A 20,227-nucleotide genomic window follows, 5' to 3' on the forward strand; every position below is an offset into this window, starting at 1 on the left:
TTGGGGGGAAGACAGTAGGATTTCTGTGGTGCCCATCGGGTATTTCTTTCAACACTGCCATCCTTCAAATACCCCTTCCCAGGCCCCATCTAGCCACCCTCAGAATATACCCCATAAGGTTGATTCTACCAGGCGACATCCTCACCTATAACTGTTTCCTTCCCCTGGGCAGTTTGACGGAATAGGACTGACCATCCAGCTGCTAGTGAGAGAGGATATCAATGGGGGCTCTGAGGTCACTGAAGACCCATCTTTGGATATTAGTTCTAATCAGGAACCAGTGTCGGGATGAGAAGCTTTCACCTAACCAAGGGTAATCTTAGTATCCTGAACTGGAATGTGGGGGGGGGGGGGGGGGGGTAGGAGTAAACTTGAGAACAATAAATGGTGTTCACTTATTCAAGGCTTTCCATTTTTTCTTGTATGTTTTGTGGATGGCTTTAGTACACTCTTTATTCCTGCACTCTTTACTCCTGCCCTACCATCAAATAAGGGTAGGTCGAAAGGAGGCTTGACCATTGTCTTAGCCACCAATTTGGGAGGTAATACAAGTTTGAGTTCTCCCTATTATCAGATGGTTTGTTACCAATGTAAGAACGGGGATAAAACGTCTGTTAATCAATTTTTATAATATCATCATTGACAAATCTGTGGTGGACCTAATTTCTGCTTTTGACAATGAACTGAATCATTTTTTAATTGATGTTGCGGCTATTTTTACATTGTGTGGGTGAGGGATTTTATTGTTCAGTGCTGTAGTTTTACTCCAAGTAGGTTTTGTGGTCTATCAAGTGATGAGGATGAGCAAATTACAAACTTTGTACATTCTATATATGGGAGGCCCTAAATAATATAACCACCAAGTACAATTTATTGTTTGCCTCTGATTTTTCAAGCTCACTCGTGACAAGATTGCCATATTACGTATGCCATGCTACTCCTAGCACTATTGATTTGCACTATTGATTTTACAATAGAATCAGGTAATATTGGCCTCCTTGTCATGGATTTCCACATTCCTCCTTGTTTTAGAGATCAATGCCATCCATTGTAATTTTTTAGACATCTTTTGCAAAAGATAGGAAAACTATTTTCGGAAAGAAATTGAGAGTAAGTATAAGGAATGAATAGGCATTGAAATGGGGTTTAATCAACAAAGAGAACATTTTAAGTGAGCTGGTCAACTCATGTGGAGCGGAAATAGATCTGTGCCGAAATAAGAATACCCCAAGGGAAAACATAGTACAGATTTATAACTTGCTGTCTACACACATTTGATCTCAGATAACACGTCCTCCGAGAATATAAAGAAACAGGGCTCCACATTAGACTTCAACATTTCTCCAGATTATTAGATTTCATATTTCTCTGGTATATTCTCAGGGAAGGCCAGCCCTTATATAGAGGATTCATCTAACCTCATCAGGGATATTGAGCCAGGACCAGCTGATGGCGTAGTCTTTGAAGTAAGGGATGTTACTGAAGCACTCAAGGAATATCACATGGGCAAGGCCCTTGGTCTAGATTGTGTCCCATTGGATCTATTTATTGGGTGTATTGAGTTGCAAGCTCCACTTATTATCAATGTCCTAAATGCAGTTGTTACCGTAGGCCCTCCTCTTCCGTGGAGGAAGTTTGTCAGAGTCAAGATCTTCAAGAAGGATAGTGTGGTATCTAGTACTTAGTTTTATGCAACCTGCCTTTGTTAGGGTTGCTATGCTATGATGTAATTAGAATGTCTCTCTGTCTGAGAGAATGTTGTTATTCAATGTTTTGGCAGTTGGTTTAGCTATTGCTGGCTGAAGTCTCTTATGCATGGATGTTCAATAAAACCTCCATATCATCCTACCTACTTGGAGTCACCTGTCTTCTTCCTACTGATGAGAGCATCACCTCATTTTGGCGACAAGTGAACCTACTCTCGAAGAGACCTCAACACAACAGAAGATTTTCATTACTGCTACTTCTTGTCCGATCTACTGAATGCCAACGTCCCACTTATGCTTCAATGCCATCTGCCTACGATCTGCGCAAGCTTCATTACGATGTTTTCACCAAATTTCTACCTCACACTCTGGTGTGTTCTCAGCTTTGCTGCGGGGCCCTTCTGTGTGCTGTCTTCGTCTTCAAAGTTTCATCAAGAAGAACCGCCATCATCATGTCCTCCGCTCTTCTTTCGAGCTCTCTGCGGTACTTCATCTTCTACTTGATGGTATGGTGCTGTTCCATTAGTTTGTGCCTGCGTGTCTGGCTATGCTGATTTTGACACAATGACGCGCTTCCTGACGTCAGCTTGAGCCTCCATTTAATTTTGCTGTTCTTTGCCTGACGCTGCCTGATCGTTACCTGACTGTGCCTGACTTCCACGTCAGGTTCTAGCTCCATTTTAGACACTAACATTTGTTCTGCCTGACTCTGCCTGCTCGCTTGACGTCATGCCTACTGCCTGCCTTTCCCTGGCTTCCTCATCAACCCGCATGACACCTCAGTGCCATTTTGTTCACTTTTACTTCAAACAATGTAGCGGTCATATTACTTTTCATTTTCTGCCTGTCCCTGCCTGGTTGTCGATTGAGCTTCTTTGGTGCAGCTTGATTTCAATTGTCTTTATGAAAAATATTCTTTGATGTGCTCCGCTGCCACTCACGGTAAGGCAAGTCTTCAGCGCTGATGCGCACAGCTACTCTTGGTGTCACTTTCTACAGCGCTGACACGCACAGCTACTTTACGTGTCACAACCTTTTCTAGACACTCCCTTTACTTGACGTTTTCTTCAGTGCTGACACGCACAGCTGTTCTACTATACACCGTTTATGCATTTTTTTCAGCACTAATGTACAGAGCCTTTTCTGAAGCCGCATTTTTTATTTTTTGAACTTCAGCACTGATGCACACAGCCTCTTCATGTTAGAATATTCTTTATACTTGTCTTCCGCCTTCAGCGCCGACCCGCATAGCTGTTCTTCATACCATTCTTTCATGATTTCAGCGCTGATGCGAACAGCTTATTCTTTCTTTTATTTTTTTACATAGTTTAATGTCTACTCTCCTTTACTTAGTATTCTAAAAGAAAAAAACAAAACAACAATTTTTCCTAGATCTCTTTGTTTCTTTTATTTTAGCTAACATGCAAAATGTCACTGCTGCTCCGTTTTTCTAATCTGCTCCTGGTGATCCATTAATCCCATGGGTGTAATGGAAAAAGCACTTTGCAAATTATGCAAGGGTTTGTAGCACTTCTTTAAGTGCTGAATGGAATGCCTCTTTATTCATGCATTGTCTAGGTTCAGAGGGTCAGAAGGTTTTTGAACACCCTCCTGATCTTCCAGGCAGTGAAGTAGCTGTCTTAAATGAGTATGGAATTTGCATCAGGAATATGGACATACCTTATCTTCCCAAGGTGAGCACGGTGCTGGAGTGTTACCACTTTGGGAAGAGAATGCAAAGACAGGAAGAATCTGCGGAACAGTATATTACAATCTTAAGGAAATTAGCATCCACTTGTTGCTTTGGTGCAATGTTAGAAGAGAGGTTGAGAGATCAACATATGCTGGGTTGTTTCATTGAAAAAGCAAAAGACAGTGTGTGGCAAGAGGTAATCACTATTTTAAAAATGCATGAGCATTCTAAAGCTAGCGTTGACACCATTCGAAAAGAATGTACTAAAGATGGTGCTGTTGAAAAGAACGAAAAGGAAGTGGTCAGAGAAGTGAGTAATAGAGCGTTTCATAAAACTTCTAAACATAATTCTGATAAATCTGTAGTGACACCTAAAACTCCAAATACCAGCATGTTTTAAGGTAAATGTTTCAGGTATGGTAATTCTGGCCATGTGGCCAACTTTGAAGACTGTCCTGGCTGGAAGGTTTTGTGTTCCAATTGTGAAAAAAAGGGTCATTTCTCATGATGCTGTAGATCTAAAAAAGAACAAAAGAAGGTCAGGGAAGTTGACATTTATGATCAAGACAGTGATGTTGTTGGGAGTTGTCAAATTAATGATTCAGGCAATGATGGCCCCTTTGATGAGGTTTTTATAAATGATTAATCAATAAGAATGCTGTTTGATTCTGGTGCAAAGATCACCCTCATTCCCAAGTTTTTTTTATGATCAACAACTTTTAAACAAAGTCAAGCTAATCAAGCCTGACATTAAACCAAGAGTTTATGGAGGTGAAATCATTGACCTCTTGGGGTATTTTTGGGGCACTATTGAATTTTAAGGGAGAATTTTAAGGGAGAAGGGAGATCTATGCCTCCATGAAAGGAGACTCTTTAATTAGTTTGTTTCACCAACATGATCTCTATGTGTACTTAGACCCCAATCGCCCTCTCTGTGTCTCAAGGATTTACCTGCTGTTAAAGAGGTAAATGAAGGGTCTGATATCTGGGTTACAAGATTTCCAGAGGTTTTAAAAAAAGAATTGGGTTGTCTCAAGATTTATATACATCATAAAAAATTTAAGCCAGGTGCTGCGACCAAGGTCGCTAAAGTCAGGAGTGTACCTTTGTTGGTCAAAGACTGTATGAAGAATGAGTTAAATAAGCTTGTTAAGAAATGGATAATTAAAGATGTGGAGGCTACTGAGTAGATCTCTCTAGTTGTTATGGCTTGCAAAGCCAATGGAGAAGCTAGACTATGCATTGATTTGAGGGAGCTGAATAAAGAGGTTATTGTTGACCATTACCCTCTTCCTAATATCACAGAAGTATTGTCCTCCTTAGGTGGAGCTAAGCATTTTTCAGCGTTGGATCTTTCTTCTGCCTACCATCCGGTCAAACTCAATAAAGCCTCCCAAGATCTGACGACCTTTAGAACACCCTTTGGAACTTTCAAGTTTCTCAGGATGCCTTTTGGGCTCATCTCTGCAGGCTCTGTGTTTCAAAGGGTGATGGGGAAGATGCTGAAGGGAGTTGTGGGGATTGAAGTGTATCAAGATGACATACTGGTTCATGGTGTTAATCTAGAAGAACATAATGAAAGGTTGGCCCTGGTCTTGGAAAGAGTTCTCGCTGCAGGTCTTACACTCAAGTTTGAGAAGTGCAAATTCAATGTTGGAGAGATTGAGTACCCGGGACATTTAATTTCTGTTTCAGGTATCAAACCGAAACCGTCTTTGGTGCAAGCTATTTCTAACTTAGACTATCTGTAGGATAAAGAGGAAGGTTCCTAGGGATGGCGGAATTTTACAATACGTTTTTTCCCAACTTTGTGCAAAAGACAGAGGCTTTGCCTGGTCTGTTGGAAAAAGGGGTGTGAGTTTGTTTGGAGTCATGCTTGTGGTGTAGAGTTTGATCGTATCAAGCGATGCGTGAATGATCCACCTTCTTTGTCAAGCTTTGATCCTTATTCGGTTTCCTATCTCATGGCGGATGCAAGCTCCAAATGATTGAGTGCTGTTTTACTACAGAAGGTTGGTGGCTCTTAAAAGACCTTTTTATTTGTCTCTAGGCCTTTGAGAGGGGCTGAGTGTAATTACTCGGTGGTTGAAATGGAAGCTCTTTGTGTTTACTGGGCCATTTGCAAATTAAGAACATTTTTGTGGGGAAAACCCTTCATAAATCCCTTAATATTAAAGGTGTTTTCTGCAAAAAAAGGCATTGATTGTGTTTCTCACAGGATAAGAAAATGGGTTGTTGCCTTGCAAAAAATTAAATTCAATGTTTCTTACTTACCTGGCTCAAAAAAAAACATTTTGGCTGACTGCCTTTCCAGGTTATGTTGTCAAAATGAGAGTTCTGATTCGGCTGAGGTGTGTGAGTTCTTCTCTAGAGAAGATTTTGTTGAAGAGCTAAATGTTTGTGTTATTACAGAGGGTTTCATCTCGGAAGAGGTGTGGAGTTCAAATCTCAAACAGGATAATACATTAAAGTTTGTTATGTCAAAAGTACGAGATGTTTGGGGTAACAAGCAAGACTGTGTTGAGAATCTGAAATGGTTTTTGGAATGTTAAAGGTGAGTTGACCTTGGTGAATGGTATTTTGTTGCGTGGCCAATGCTCATGTGAGTCATATGGGGATGGCAAAAACCAAGGAAAGGATATGGATATTTACATAGAGAGAATTGTTCGCAATTGTGCCCGATGTGCTAGTTGTGACAAAGTGTTGAAGTGTAGTACTCAACCGATGATTATCAGGGAGCAATCCTGAGCTCCGTGAGTTGATGTCCCCATTGATATTTTAGGGCTTGTGAAGCTGAGGTCTCAGGACTGTTATGTTTTAGTATGTGTGGACTTGTATTCAAGGTTGCCTGAGGTAAAGTTAGTTAATTCTGTTGAATCTCAAGTTGTCAAGGAATTTTTGGAGGAACTTTTTGAACTAGAAGGGCTTCCCATGTCTTTATTATCTGATAATGGTTTCCAGTTTACTTCTCATTCCCTTGAAAAAATGTTGGAGGAAAGTGGCATAAGTCATAAAAAGGCTGCATTATATCATCCTGAATGCAATGGTGTGGTGGGAAGATTTGTCAAGGTGCTGAAGGAAGTAGTTAGCTGCAGTATCTGGTGATGATTGGGAAGTTGAAATCAAAAGAAAAGTCACGAGTACAGACTTACACCCCATACATCCACCGGTGTGGCTTCTTTTTGGCTGTTAAAGGGAAGAGCAGCTTTCACGGACATTATTCCGTCATGGGTGGCCTCTACTAGGAAAAGGTCTGACAGTGATGTTGAAAGTACTGGTGCATGGAAAGAAATAGAGTTGAAGTGTATGGAGAGGAGGAAGAGTTATTTGATGTGAGAAAGGCTACAAAGAAGACACTTGTAGGTGTTACCAAGGAAGGGTGTCGTTATTACCAAGTTTGGTAAACCCTTGCAAATCATTACGTTGTTTAACAATGCTGTCAAGATCAGTGACTATAAGATTTGGAACCTTGGTAGAGTTGTGAAGTGTTCTCCTCGTGATTCTGTTGGTGCTGATGTTCCTGCTGCTTGTCCTGCATCTCAAGTGGCGAGGAGGAAACCTTTATGTATGAGAATCACTCCCCGTTGTTTGCAAGATTGTGCTCAAGCAGCGCATATCGTGTGGTCACACGGAGCCTGCTTTTCCTTGATGGGCAGTCTGCCTACAGGAAATTATTTCTGCTCAGGGATACGAAATATATAAGAATCACTGATAACCCACTGTCCCGATAGAGACCCGCAGATCACTTGTCTTCGAGAAATAGAATCACTGACTGCCTCTATTGTGGATCTGACTAGACAAGCGCCATACTCGATTTGAAAATTAACCGGTCTGGTTAAATAACGGACATATCAAGTGAGCTATTGGAGAGTGTGTCAGATCTTTCTGCATTAACCTGTCCAAGATATTAAGGGACCGCCACATATTCCAGACCTATTTGCGATATTTATCGTATGGAATGGTTATGCCGTCTACGAGGACAGTAGGAGTTGAGCGTGAGGTGTTAGACGCATTAGACGGCCACCTGAGGAAGGCTTGAAATGCCAAAACGCGCGTAGTCCACATCTGCTGCTTTGCTTTCATCAATCTTCCGTCTGTCTGGTTTATATTGTCCAAATTTGACGTGTTGCATCTATTCATTTCTCGTTTGTCTGATTTACATTCATTAATTGCTGTAAATTAGTGTTACACATGTTATCATTGTATGTGTTTTTTACGCTCAATTTTCATAGAAATATAAATAGTTTGCACAATAAAAAAAGTATATATAACAAAAAATCAGAAAGATGAATGAATAGAAATCAATAAAAAATATATTTTTATAGATTTGCCTGGTTTTATAATTAAAGTGGTTACTGCCATAAGATCGCCAGAGGTTGTGGCAATGTCCTAGTTAAACACAGTCAAGCTATGAATCTTTATTTAAAGTGCTTATTTCCCTATGTATAGCTTGTATAGTTAGTAGATAGGGGTCCCTTGTTTTCTAAAACGCAAAGCTGACCCAGCCTGCTGCAGACCTATTTCGCTTTTGGATTCTTTGATGAAGGTGGCAGGGAGGATACTCTTGGATAAACTTTAAGGGTGGGCTCAGGACCATAAAGCTATTTCAACTATTCAATATGGCTTTCGAAAGGGCATCAGTACAACTGAACAATGCCTGAATGTAGCTCTTATTATTGATAACTATATTGTTGCCAAGCAGGAGACTCTGGGCCTGATTTAGATCTTGGCGGATGGATTACTCCGTCACAACAGTGACGGATATCCCATTCGCCGAAATATACACCCTATAGGATATTATGGGATTTATATTTCAGTGGACGGGATATCCGTCACCGTTGTGACGGAGTAACGTGTCAACCAAGATCTAAATCAGGCCCTCTGTCTCTCTCATTTACGGATCTTTCATCTGTTTTTGATTTAGTTAACTGCTCCTTGCTTTGGGACCTTTTATTTGATCATGGGGTGGACACATGTGTTATCCAATTTATTCCACAGTTTTACATTGATACTACAGCATCGGCATACAAGGGCTATAATGGCAATTCTGCTGATTGCTTTAAAGTGGGAAGGGGTGTAAGACGTGAAGCATATTAGCTCTTTTTCTTTTTACCTTATAATAGCTCTCTTTCTTTTTACCCTATAATAGTTCTCTTTCTTTTTACCTTATAGATCAATGGCATAGACAGCTTTTTGTCTGTTAAGGTGTCAGATGTGCCAAATATTGATGCTGTGTTAAAGACCTGCACTGGCAATGCAATACCGTGTCTTTTGGATAGTTTTGTGTCTTTTGTGGTGGGCCTAGATCTTAAAGTTCAAAGGGGCAAAACAGACCATGTGTTATCCAAGAGGAAGAATTATGGTGAGAGAAAATTTCTCCTATTAGGGAATAACATTTAGTTCCTCTTACTCCTGGTGCAAGCATGTGTTTAATAGGAAATGATAGTTCGAGAGAACATGAAACACTGTGGAAAGATTTGCTGCTAGACTAGGAAGGAATCAGGTTAAGGAAATGTTAACCCTTTTTAAAAGTAAAGAGGCTTCAGGTGTCTACTATGGGGTGGGGGTTTGGGGTCACACCTTTACAGTTCCACTCCAGGTTGTGGAAAATTAATATTTAAAGAACTTTTTAGCCATCCAGCCTAGTAGTGCAAATTACATATGCCATAAGGAGGATTCTATTTGAATTGCCTCACTTCTATTCTGGCATACTGTCTGGTCAAAACCTGAAGCTGAACTATATTGGGACTTGATAAGATACTCCCTATCTCTGGATGGTTATAAAATAATTCCCTAATTTGAGCATGTTCATTCGCTTTTTTTGAAGTTGGTTAAACAAAACTACTTTACGTATTCCCAAAGATTATGTAAGGTTGGCAGGAAAGACCTGAGGGCCTCCTTGCTTGATTTGAGAGAGATTGAGCGCACCATGGCCAGCATTTGTAAAGAATCTTCGTGCATATGTAACCTAATCATTGAAAACTTGGAGTCAACCATATGTATGTTGGTTGAGCAATAGTTTTCACCAATGTTTGTAAACCAGATTGGATTATATGCAATTCATATGTATGTTGCTATTTTGGATGAGAGCAAGGGATTTGTTCAATCTTCAACCTTTTACCCGTAACAATTTCTCAGAACAATCAGTTGTACATCTTGTCTTTTTTGTGGCTTTCGCTATGAACCAAAAAAGAAGTACATCTACTGTTGCTGAAGGGTTTATATTTTGTTCAATGCAGACCAGCTCTATTATATCTACAGCAGTTAGCCACACACTTTATTTCTATACCAGCGGCATTTTTTTACATTGGTGGTGAGGTTAAGGAAGACCACCTACACATCGCACTTAATCGTTGTCTCCCTCTCCCCAGAGTGAAAAACTGTATTAAATAGCTTATTTTAAATGTAGTTATATTTTATATGTTTTATGTATGTGATGACTCATTTTAACGTAGCATGTTTTATTTTAACTTATCTATGTGTCTATATATCTTTTATGGAGTAATGCTTGCTCTGAATAAAGGTTGATGGATACTTAGGGGGGTTTGATGAAAAAAGGTTTGAAAAGCTCTGTTCTTGAGTCTAAGCGCCATAGGGTTGATCTCTAATAAATTACAATGAGGCTGCGCCAACGGAGCGCCCGTTTTTGTGAAACCCTGATAGCGTAGGGGCCTGCTCCATATTTACCAGGCAAAACTAAGCCACTTTGCATGGCTTAATGCTGCCTTGTAATTATCATTCTCTTTAACACAGTTTTCTGTGTTAAAGGTGCATGCAATGGGTTTTGCTGTGGGAGATCCCTACACCCAACTTTTTGACACTGCCCCAGATTTATGAGGAATCGTAACTCTGAGGCAGCGCTAAAAACGTACACCTCCCCAGGGGAGGTGTAAGGGAGGAGCAATGTGGAGCTGTATCTTTATTTCTCTTCCTTTTTACAAATCATCAATCAAACACACCTTGCAAAGATGACTTCAGCAAATGTTTTATGTTTCCAATAAGATCACAAAAGCATTTTCCAAAAATAAATCATCCAACATGTGCTGCCCCTTCAGTCATGGGACTCCTTCAGGATTATAATTACAAAACACATACACTAACTACATAACTTGAATTATTAACACTTGCAAAACACACTAGGGCATATTTACAAGTCCCATTCGCCATAGGAACGTCACTTTTTCCGACGTACCTGTGGCCATAGGGGCTTTGCCTTATTTACAAGGCAGTGCAAAGCCACTTAACGTGGCTTAACGCCACCTTGTAAATAAGGCACCCGTTCATGCTATACTTAGTGTTAAAGGGGTGGGCAATGGATGTTGCGGTGGGCATTCCGTCGCAACACCCATTGATTTTGATGCTGCCCTCTATTTACAAGGGTGGCTTAAATAGGAGGCAGTGCCAAAATTAAGCCAAAAAAAAACTGTTGTTAACATGGCAAAATTAGGAGAAATTATTTATTTCTCCTCATTTTTGCTGTTTCTATTTGTGCTGCATTGTGCAGCACGCATAGAAAGAGCAAAACACCATGCATGATTGTTTATGTGCAGGAAGGTGTCCCTTCCTGAACACAAACAAACATTTTAAAAATGACGAGTTGCAACTTCTATGTGTGCTGCACAAAGCAGCACACACAGAAGTTACAAATCACCATTTAAGATTGTTTATGTTCACAATCATTCTCACAGCACAGGCACCCTTGCACTATGGTGCATGGGTACCTGCGTTGGCGCTATGCAGCTCTAATTAGCTGCAGCACAGGGGGAAGTGCAGGGCTGCACCGTATTGTGAGTACGGTGCAGCCCTGCGTTTTAGAAATTGTGGAGCACGGCTTTAAGCCAAGAAGGCTAACGCCATGCTCCGTTACTTCTTTGTAAAAATGCCCCTTAATGTATAACAAGGAGAAAATTCATATCCACCATGTGTTATATGGGCAGAGGGTTTTCAAACTTTTCTTATCTTGGCCAGTGTTTAGGTTTCGAAAGAATATCCTGATCCACTTATGGAAACATCTAATTCTATATCAAATTGTGTACTCTTCAAATTTCTGAACATAGCAAATATCCCTAAACTATCCCTGAACATCCATTCATGATTAAGGTGTACCTGTTTTTGATTGTGCATTTGACTGGGATGCAAGCCATTTCTCCTAAAATACTTAACATCCTGATCTCGATGGGTTTACCTTAGATGTTTTGTTTCTCTATTTTTGCAGGTCCAGGTTTTGTGAGTGAAGATGAGTACCTGGAAATTTCCGGAATCACAAAGGAACAATCAGGACTCTACGAGTGCACAGCAGCCAATGAGGTGGCAGCAGCGGTAGTACGGACCGTGAGAGTAACAGTAAACTGTGAGTACTTCAATGCGGTGTTCACTGCTCTGATGTTTGCGTCTTTAATCTCTGGGGTGGGCGCCAAGAGGATTCAGAAAGGTTCGAGTAGGAATAAATGGTAATAACATCAAACTAATCTATTTTTTCTCAGTGAAAGAATGTCTACATAAACACGATTCGAGGGCATATAGGAGGTTGAGTGATGTCAAAATGTACTTAATGTAGAAATCATATATGATAGTAGTCGGGGATATGCTGACATGCTTTATGATATATGAAGACATCATCCATGTGACAATCAGATACACCTCATCATACACTAGTATAACCTTTCATCACTCACTGTAAAATACATAGTACCATATTTGAATCCATTGACACACCAATACAAGTTTCTAAAAACTCACTCAGTGAATCCTGGATCTATGCACACATCTAATCATTTACCTATAGATTCACTCATATATGCAGTAAATGATCATTAGAACACTATCAAATATACTTATACACCTATCTCGACATTACACACCAGCACACATCCTATTCACTTATGAAGTCATCCTATTCACTTATGCAAACAATGGATCATACTTACATTTACTTAGCTATACACTTGTACAAACACCGCTTTACCTATTCATATAGCTAGTAACTTATACTTAGTGTGTTATAAAATCACTATTACAAGTATACAGTTATCCATACAGTCACGCATACAATCACTGAGTCTTATGTCTACTTATTTATAAACAACAACTGACACATACACTGTCTTTTATTTTTCTACTTTGTTGGACATGTACCATTGAGAGAGATATTTGCTCATCACCACATCCATAAAGATATTCACTCACCCAAACAACTGTTATAACATGTAGTGGTAACTTCATATACCTACTGAATCAACTATTCACACGTCTTTGGGCAGTCACACACACCCCACCGAACCACACACACATTCACTCTCCCATACAAGTACTCAGTTAACTAATCAATAACTTATATAGACTTTCAAATAACTAGTAACCAACTGGAGAAGCAGTTTACACAACAACTGGCAAAGTGATACAGATGTTCACACAGTTTAGTCACTATCCAATATATTTAGTGAGACACTTTAAATTAGTTAAGTAAACAGTCGATCACACTGCTACTAAATCCTCCATCCAGATATTTATATATCCACTCATTCTTCAATGCAAATTGCTATATACATATATATAATACATATTTAAATAACAAAGCAAACCATATTCACTGGATGATGTCATCAGTGATGTCATTTGAGATGTCATCAGTGATGTCACTGACCATGTCATGAATGATGTAATATGTGACATCATCAGCAGTGTATTGCGGGCGCGCGAGATATAGTGAGTAAAACTAACTATATCGGAAGAATTTCAATGGTTTTGTACGAGTGAAATGTCCAGTTAACTATAACACCCCTAAAATCTAGGGTTTTTTCAGTGAATTTCTAAGGTTTTTTAAATGCTAATTCCTAACTATATCAGGCCTGAAACCTATGGTTTTTTCAGTGAATTTCAAAGGTTTTTTTAAATGCTAATTCCTAACTATATCAGGCCTGAAACCTATGTTTTTTTTCAGTGAATTTCGAAAGTTTTGTAAATTACAATTTTTAAATGTATTAATTGTTATATTTTTTTTACACTGATTTACTACATTTTTTAAACTATTTATTTTTAGATATTTTATTTTTCAAATTACATTATAATTACATTATAAATTACATTACAAAATATACATTCTTAGAATGAATTACTTTAGTTTAAATACTTTGCAAATAGGCAATAGACTTTTAAGTACAGTAGTTACAGTTGTTGCAATGGGCAACACAATGCAACATTGACCTCAATGTGAATTTCTAGTTCCAAGTGCGTCCCTACCGATACCTAGCAGGAATCTGGGGGATCGAACAGGTGGAGCAGATCCAACGTTGTGAAAACCACTTCATCCGCTATCTATTAGCGGTTCCTAAAACTATGGCTACTTATATCTGCCACAGTGAAGTGGGTTTACCATATATTACTGACACCATCAAAATATCCCCCTTACTGTTATGGCACAACGTTTGGGTCACACCTGAAACAGGCTTAAATAGAGACATCATTATAGATTGCCTCCACCTAGATAGAGCGGCTAACATAAAAATGGATCAAATACGTAAAAAACATGATGTACGAGATTGGGCACCCAGAATTCTTTGATACCCCAATTAGTAAGGAATTAGTGTCTAGAAGTACACTAAACAAGCTGGTCATGGAACATTTAGACAATACAAGGTGGCTTGCGGAAAAGGATAAATCCTCAGTAATGGAAAATCAGTTATTGACCATCTGTAATTGGATTCAACCTTATTTATTACTTGAATCAAGTTGTTATACATGGATGTTGCTGACACGTTTCCGTACTGATTCATTTTTTATATTGATAACCTTTCCAGAATGTAATGATTGGTCAAAGGACCTGGCTATTTGCCCAGGTGATGATATATCCCACCAATCAAACATCCACTGTATCTTGTTTTGTAAATTTTACTTGATTCCCGAGAAAAGGCTTCTGACCCCTATACTAAAGAGTTGGGGGTTAAAAAGCTGCAGAGTAGCATTTTTAAAATTAAAACAACTAGAAACTGACTATGTAATTAGGGCTCCCGGTTTTCCGTATTTACGGATTTTTACATATAAATACAGACGGAAAAGTATTTTTCCTTTGTCTGTATTTATATGTAAAAGCAGAAAAATACGAGTAAACAAGTCAATTTTGCTGCGCTGCTGCCTTTGTTCAGAGTTGCCGTGCCCTGCTCAGATCTGGGAATTCCTTTGCAGTGACGTACTGTGGACCTATTGGCTCAGGGTCTTCAAGTGACCCTGAGCCAATCCCGGTTGTTTAGAAGAGTCAGTGTGGGCGTGCTAATACCTCCAGCCTTCCAGGGATCCAGGACTCCGCCGCCGGAGTTAGCCTGCACCAGCCCGCCGCCATTTGCACTTTCAAGGCACCTGTATGTGCCCTATTATGTGGACAGATCAATAGCCTTAAATGCCGCTCCTGCCTCTCTCTCTCCCTCTGCAGCCTCGGGCTCCTGCCCTACCGCCCCCACCCACGCAGGAGCAGCTGTTTGCATCCCCGGTGTTCGTTTTGGTTTTTCTTGTGATTGCATTTTTAATCTTAAAAGATATGACTTTGTTACTTTTCTAAGACTAATAAAAATGCAATCACAAGAAAAACCCAAATGAACACCGGGGATGCAAACAGCTGGTTCTGCCTACGTGGTGTGGGGGAGGGAGGGCAGTAGCCCGAGGCTGCAGAGGGACGGAGAGAAGCAGCTTAGAGAGGCCAGTGATTAAGCCCCAGAATTGGGGGGGGGGGGTTCATGTTGGTCTATGCACAATGCAACAATTAAGTAAAAAGGCACCTTTTTACCCACCACATTTTTTCCATTGACATACACGTAAGTCACAACGTAACCTCTTTTGTTAAATCTACATTTTTGTATTCTAAATTCACATACTAATTGCTGCCACAATGCATTGCAAATGTTCACCAAACCTAGGCCTCTGAATAATCCACAACCAGTCAGGAGCAACTCTCGCAATACAATGCAGCTCAATATGCTCTCCTACAGATGTTGTGCCAAGCCAGCTTTTGAAGCAAAAACATTCGGTCCTTAAAAAATTAATTCCAGAAATCAGGGATTCTTTTCTCCTGAAAAAGCGCAATGCTTAGTAGCAAAAGGATGCTGCCTTTTGATCCACAAAGTCCATACTGCAGAGCATGAGAGGTGCATAGGCCATAACCGCAGCTTATAGCGACCGAATTGCTAACTAGGCGAGAAATTGCAAAAGGCCCGCAATGCCGGAAATTTCAATTTAACAAGCAGACACAGCCCCCTCATGGTGGTTGCTTCCTTGTTCTTTTGCAGAGAGAGACTGTTTACGTTTTCTTTTCCTATGGGCAAGAGCATTCAGATTGTTCTCTTGCTATGCGCCATCTATCTCCCCGACAGACTCCTCAATTCCCAGACATTACAAACTCTATTCTCGTTGGAAGGGTGCATAAAGAAAAAGGAAGAACCCCCTGATTGGAAGTGCTCGGCACTACACACTGGCACAATATTCTGCCTGCGATTGGAGCACTGTGTGCTCCATTTGGGCAATCTGCAGTGCATGACTGAAGTAACTCACCCAGTTGAAATTAGAGCACTCCCCAAACGATTAGTTGTCTTCCTGTCCCACACTGTAACTCAGTATAAATTGGAATTAAAAACCTGTAGTAGCTTGTAAAGACGTACAATGTACTCTTGTCCAGAGAACAAACACCAACCCCCTTGAGTGAACCAAAAAACACAGATTCACCTCTGCATGAACTTGGCAAACAGCAAGTTCCTCAATTCGTCAACTTTTTTTGGGGACATTTCCATTGACAGCTGCAAATCAGCACAGGTATTTTCCCTCTATTTCCCCATCTCTGCTTTGGGAATTGCTCTGGAGAGTCTGCTACGTGCAGGGCATTGGAATTATGTGACAAGGTAGACTAAATTATGTAGCAAGAAAGGGCAAATTATGAGGCATAATGTGGCATCTTTTGTGATAGTATTACCTATTGTTTTGGTCATTTGTACGCATTTTAATACTGTCTGGGGAGTAGTTTCACCTCATTAGTGCAAGCAGTCCCTCCCATAGCCATCAGTTGTTAGCAGGGCTCGGAGGAGCCCTTCCAGTGTCATCAGTAAAAATTGAACTGGTTTTCAGTGGTCTTCATTTCATTAACAAACCAGAAAGAGCCTCAATGTCTGCAAAGTCTCTGGAAATGCACATGTGCTTGTACTACAATGGCAAAGTTTTCAGATGAATGTATTGTGTTGACCAATAACAACCCGGCGCTGGTGTGCATTGTCAATTTAAATAAATGCAGAAAAATACTAGATGTAGTGGCGTCTTTTGCGTGTGGCAAAAATAAATGTGGATAAATACAGAAAAAATGCCCAAAAAATAAATATGGATAAATACAGACGGAAATGGTCAAAAAATAAATACCATAAAACCGGGAGCCCTATATGTAATTAAGGCAGTATCCACTTTTTTAAAGCTACTCATCAGCTTTCGGAACAGCATATGAAGGGGTGCAATTAGTCAATACATTTTCAACATTGATCCTGGATGCCTGTTTTTGTTTATGTTTTTTCTCCTAATTGGAACGTTACTTGAATGAATGTATATAGCGAACATCTATACTTGTAACATCTTGTATTGAATATGTATATACATTGTTTCTCCGCCCTTACCCCGGCAATGGCCTAAATGAAATGAACTGTACAGAGCGATCATTTAAAACAACTTACAGGGCATGTATTTTAGTATTTTAATATGGTTATGTTTTTAACTCTGTATAGATTTTTTTAGCACTTTTTTAACCTGTGCTTTTATGATTTTTGCAAGTTAGAATCGAATAAAGCATTTATTGAATTGAATTGAATTTCTAGTTAAATGCAATCAGTTACTTTATGGATTACTTTTCTAACCACAGAACTGGATCCTAGATTCTGTCTTTGGACATCTCCTGTAAACGGTTGAGTGAAAGTGTTTTAGTTACAGTAGTGATTTTTAAGGAATATTATTGTATTTTAAAAGTTGACACAGAATTTTTTTCACATAGAATCACCAATGTTATGCTATAGCAGGAAATTCCTTTAGCAGGTAAGTAGTGCTATTGTCACTTTTTCTTACTCAGTGGTGGATCCTGGATCCAGCACTGGTGCATCTCCTGTAAACAGTTGAAAGAATGCGTTTAAGTCATATAGGCGATTTTTAAGGAATATATTTAGTTTGTGAAAATAGACACTTAGAAACTTTTCTGATGAAAGTCAGACAATGGATTCCTATAGAAGGAAATACAAGTTACTTGTAAGTATGGTTAGAATTACTTTTCAGGGTCAGTGCTGGGCTAAAAGATGCAGCACTGAGTTCTCTCCTGATAACAGGTGAGTAAATCGGATTTCGTTGTTCAGAGGATTTTAGGTGAATATTTAAAAATTATTAGAAGAGAGAGGAACCCCTTAAATTGATCAAGGGAAGTGGGGTATTAGACCCAAAAATTGAACTGGTTCCCTTGAGAAATATACAGAATAAGCTAAGACTTAGCTTTAAGTCAAACAAAGATAAAATCATGAACTAGTGCGATTTTAAACATAAGGTACAGAAAAATTTATTAAAGTAACAAGAATAAAAACAATTGACCGACATCAGGTGGTTCATACTAGAGAAGATCAGAATCAACAGAAGAGGGGGTGATCTAGATAGACTGAGAAAAGTAAGAGAACAATGGTATTTCTGCCATCTCAATACCATAGACAAAGGCCTCAATAACAGAGAAGATTGGGCTAAGTGTCTATAAACGAGCTTTTCATAACAGCAATAATGAATCTCTATACTAACATGATTCTGACTACCAAACTAATCACCTAGCTTATATTGCATTGTGGACTATATGTCAATCAATCAATCAGGAGTTTGTTAAAGCGCGACTACTCACCCGTAAGGGTCTCAAGGCGCTAGGGGTGGGAGTGGTGTGGGGGGGTGCAGGTTCCATTCCATCAAGGAGGGGGTCTGTCGAAGAGCCAGGTTTTGAGGTTTCTTGCGAAGATGGGGAGCGATGTTGTCTGTCTGAGGTGGAGCGGAAGGGCGTTCCATTCTTGGGCCGCGAGGAAGGAGAAGGAGCGGCCTCCCGATCTGGTCTTTCTGGTGCGGGGGACCACGGCGTAGGAAAGCTGGGCTGATCGTAGGGTCCTTTGGGGTGCGTGGAATTTGAGTCGGCTGTTCAGGTATGCTGGTCCGGTGCCGTGGAGGGCCTTGTGTGCATGGGTGAGCATCTTAAAGGTGATTCTCGCCTCGACGGGGAGCCAGTGGAGTGTGCGCAGGTGCTGGGAGATGTGGCAGTGTTTTGGCAGGTTGAGGACCAGTCTTGCGGCGGCGTTCTGGATATTCTGTAGCTTGCTGATATGTCAAGCATTACATTTTCTGCAAAATTGGTCCTATGCGGAGAAGATAGGTTAATCACCTTTTCCCTAAATTACCTTCTTACACCACAATACCAAATCAGGACAAGATTCCTGATAATAGGATATCTGTATAGTTTTGCTATATTTAAATAGACCGTTATCATAATATTCCATCTTTTAAGGTCACTTTATCAACTATATCTTTAAGAAATTGCGCCATATTTCATCTACATGACTATACCGGATAGTCCGGCAGTACCCCCAAATTCGGGAGTAGTAAATCATTGCGCAAAAAAAGGAATCAAAAAGTGGCTCATGTATATCTTGAATGCCACTTTCACTTTAAGGCAACATCCCGCATGTAGGATAAACAGGTGGGTTTTCCCTTTAAGGAATTAGCGGTTGGAACGCCGTGTATTCCGTAAAGAAAGAGAGGGCGGCAAATATAAAACAAGTTCATTGTGAACATACATTACAAACAGGGCACTTAGTAAAATGAGCAACATGAGGACCTTAGTGGAAACCGCACAAACTCATAGAGGTGGGTTTCCATTGGAGAAATACGCAACCAATTGGATTGTGCGCATTACAAGCGAAGTATGCAAATCCTAAACCTCGAAAGAGGTAAAGATGATTGGTCGAAACATGAATTAGCTCAGACCAACCACATCTTATCATCCTATACTTAAGCAAGGGTGGTTGCTGGTTGATGTATCATTTCTTCCTGAACCCCCAGAGGCAGCGTGACTCATCCGCTCAAGAAGGTAAGATTCTATCTGCCCGTATATTCGAGAATAGGCACATAGGCTAATCTTTTATGTCCCTCTACAAATGATTTCTCTACAAAAGCTTCATTTTGAATTTTACCAGGGGCGATTCCATTCCCGTTTGAGGAAACTGTTAGAGCGCTTCGCCTTAGAACACCTGCAACTATTGGCAGCAACAGGCTCCGTAAGCGCAAATCGCCTCCCCTCAACACATCGTACATGCAACGTTCTTCTTCTCTTATATTCGGAGAGAACGCTTATATTCGGAGAGAACGCTTATATTCGGAGAGAACGCTTCACTCTATTACAGAGGTACGTGCATGAAGGGCTAATATGCCTAACCCGGTTGTGTTACCATCACATTTCCCTGACCTGGCGGCTTTGTGCTTTTTTTCAATTAGATTGAACACAATTTAACTTCTTCAGGAACCATTTATTCTCGTACATCTACGCAACCCATAAGGTGCCATCATACAATATATCGAACAGACAAAACAGGTATTATTTTTATAATATGTCTTTTCAACCATCCCTTAAACAGGATATACCCTCAGCCCATCTAGAGTAGTGGAGGTCTCTGGACCTTTCTTCAGAAACAGTGCAACATATAACTTAGGGAAATGGATCTAAACAATACACTATAATTGTGCCACACTTAGCTCATATAATTGTCTTATCCCTGCAGATGTCCTCAATAAAATCCATCTGTAT

General features: G+C 40.0%; 1 protein-coding gene across 3 annotated transcripts in view; it reads left to right on the forward strand.

The window, feature by feature from the left end:
- Nucleotides 1–20,227, forward strand: part of LOC147732397 (neurotrimin-like) — a 1,175,542-nt gene that overhangs the window by 1,089,212 nt on the left and 66,103 nt on the right. For all 3 annotated transcript variants that reach the window (XM_086956932.1, XM_086956930.1, XM_086956931.1), the window contains one exon: nucleotides 11,615–11,749. In XM_086956932.1, coding sequence (XP_086813058.1) covers nucleotides 11,615–11,749 — 135 coding nt within the window. The remainder of the gene's footprint in view (nucleotides 1–11,614; nucleotides 11,750–20,227) is intronic.

This window comes from Lissotriton vulgaris, chromosome 2_1 (genome assembly GCF_964263255.1).
Source record: "Lissotriton vulgaris chromosome 2_1, aLisVul1.2, whole genome shotgun sequence".
NCBI classification, from domain to species: domain Eukaryota; kingdom Metazoa; phylum Chordata; class Amphibia; order Caudata; family Salamandridae; genus Lissotriton; species Lissotriton vulgaris.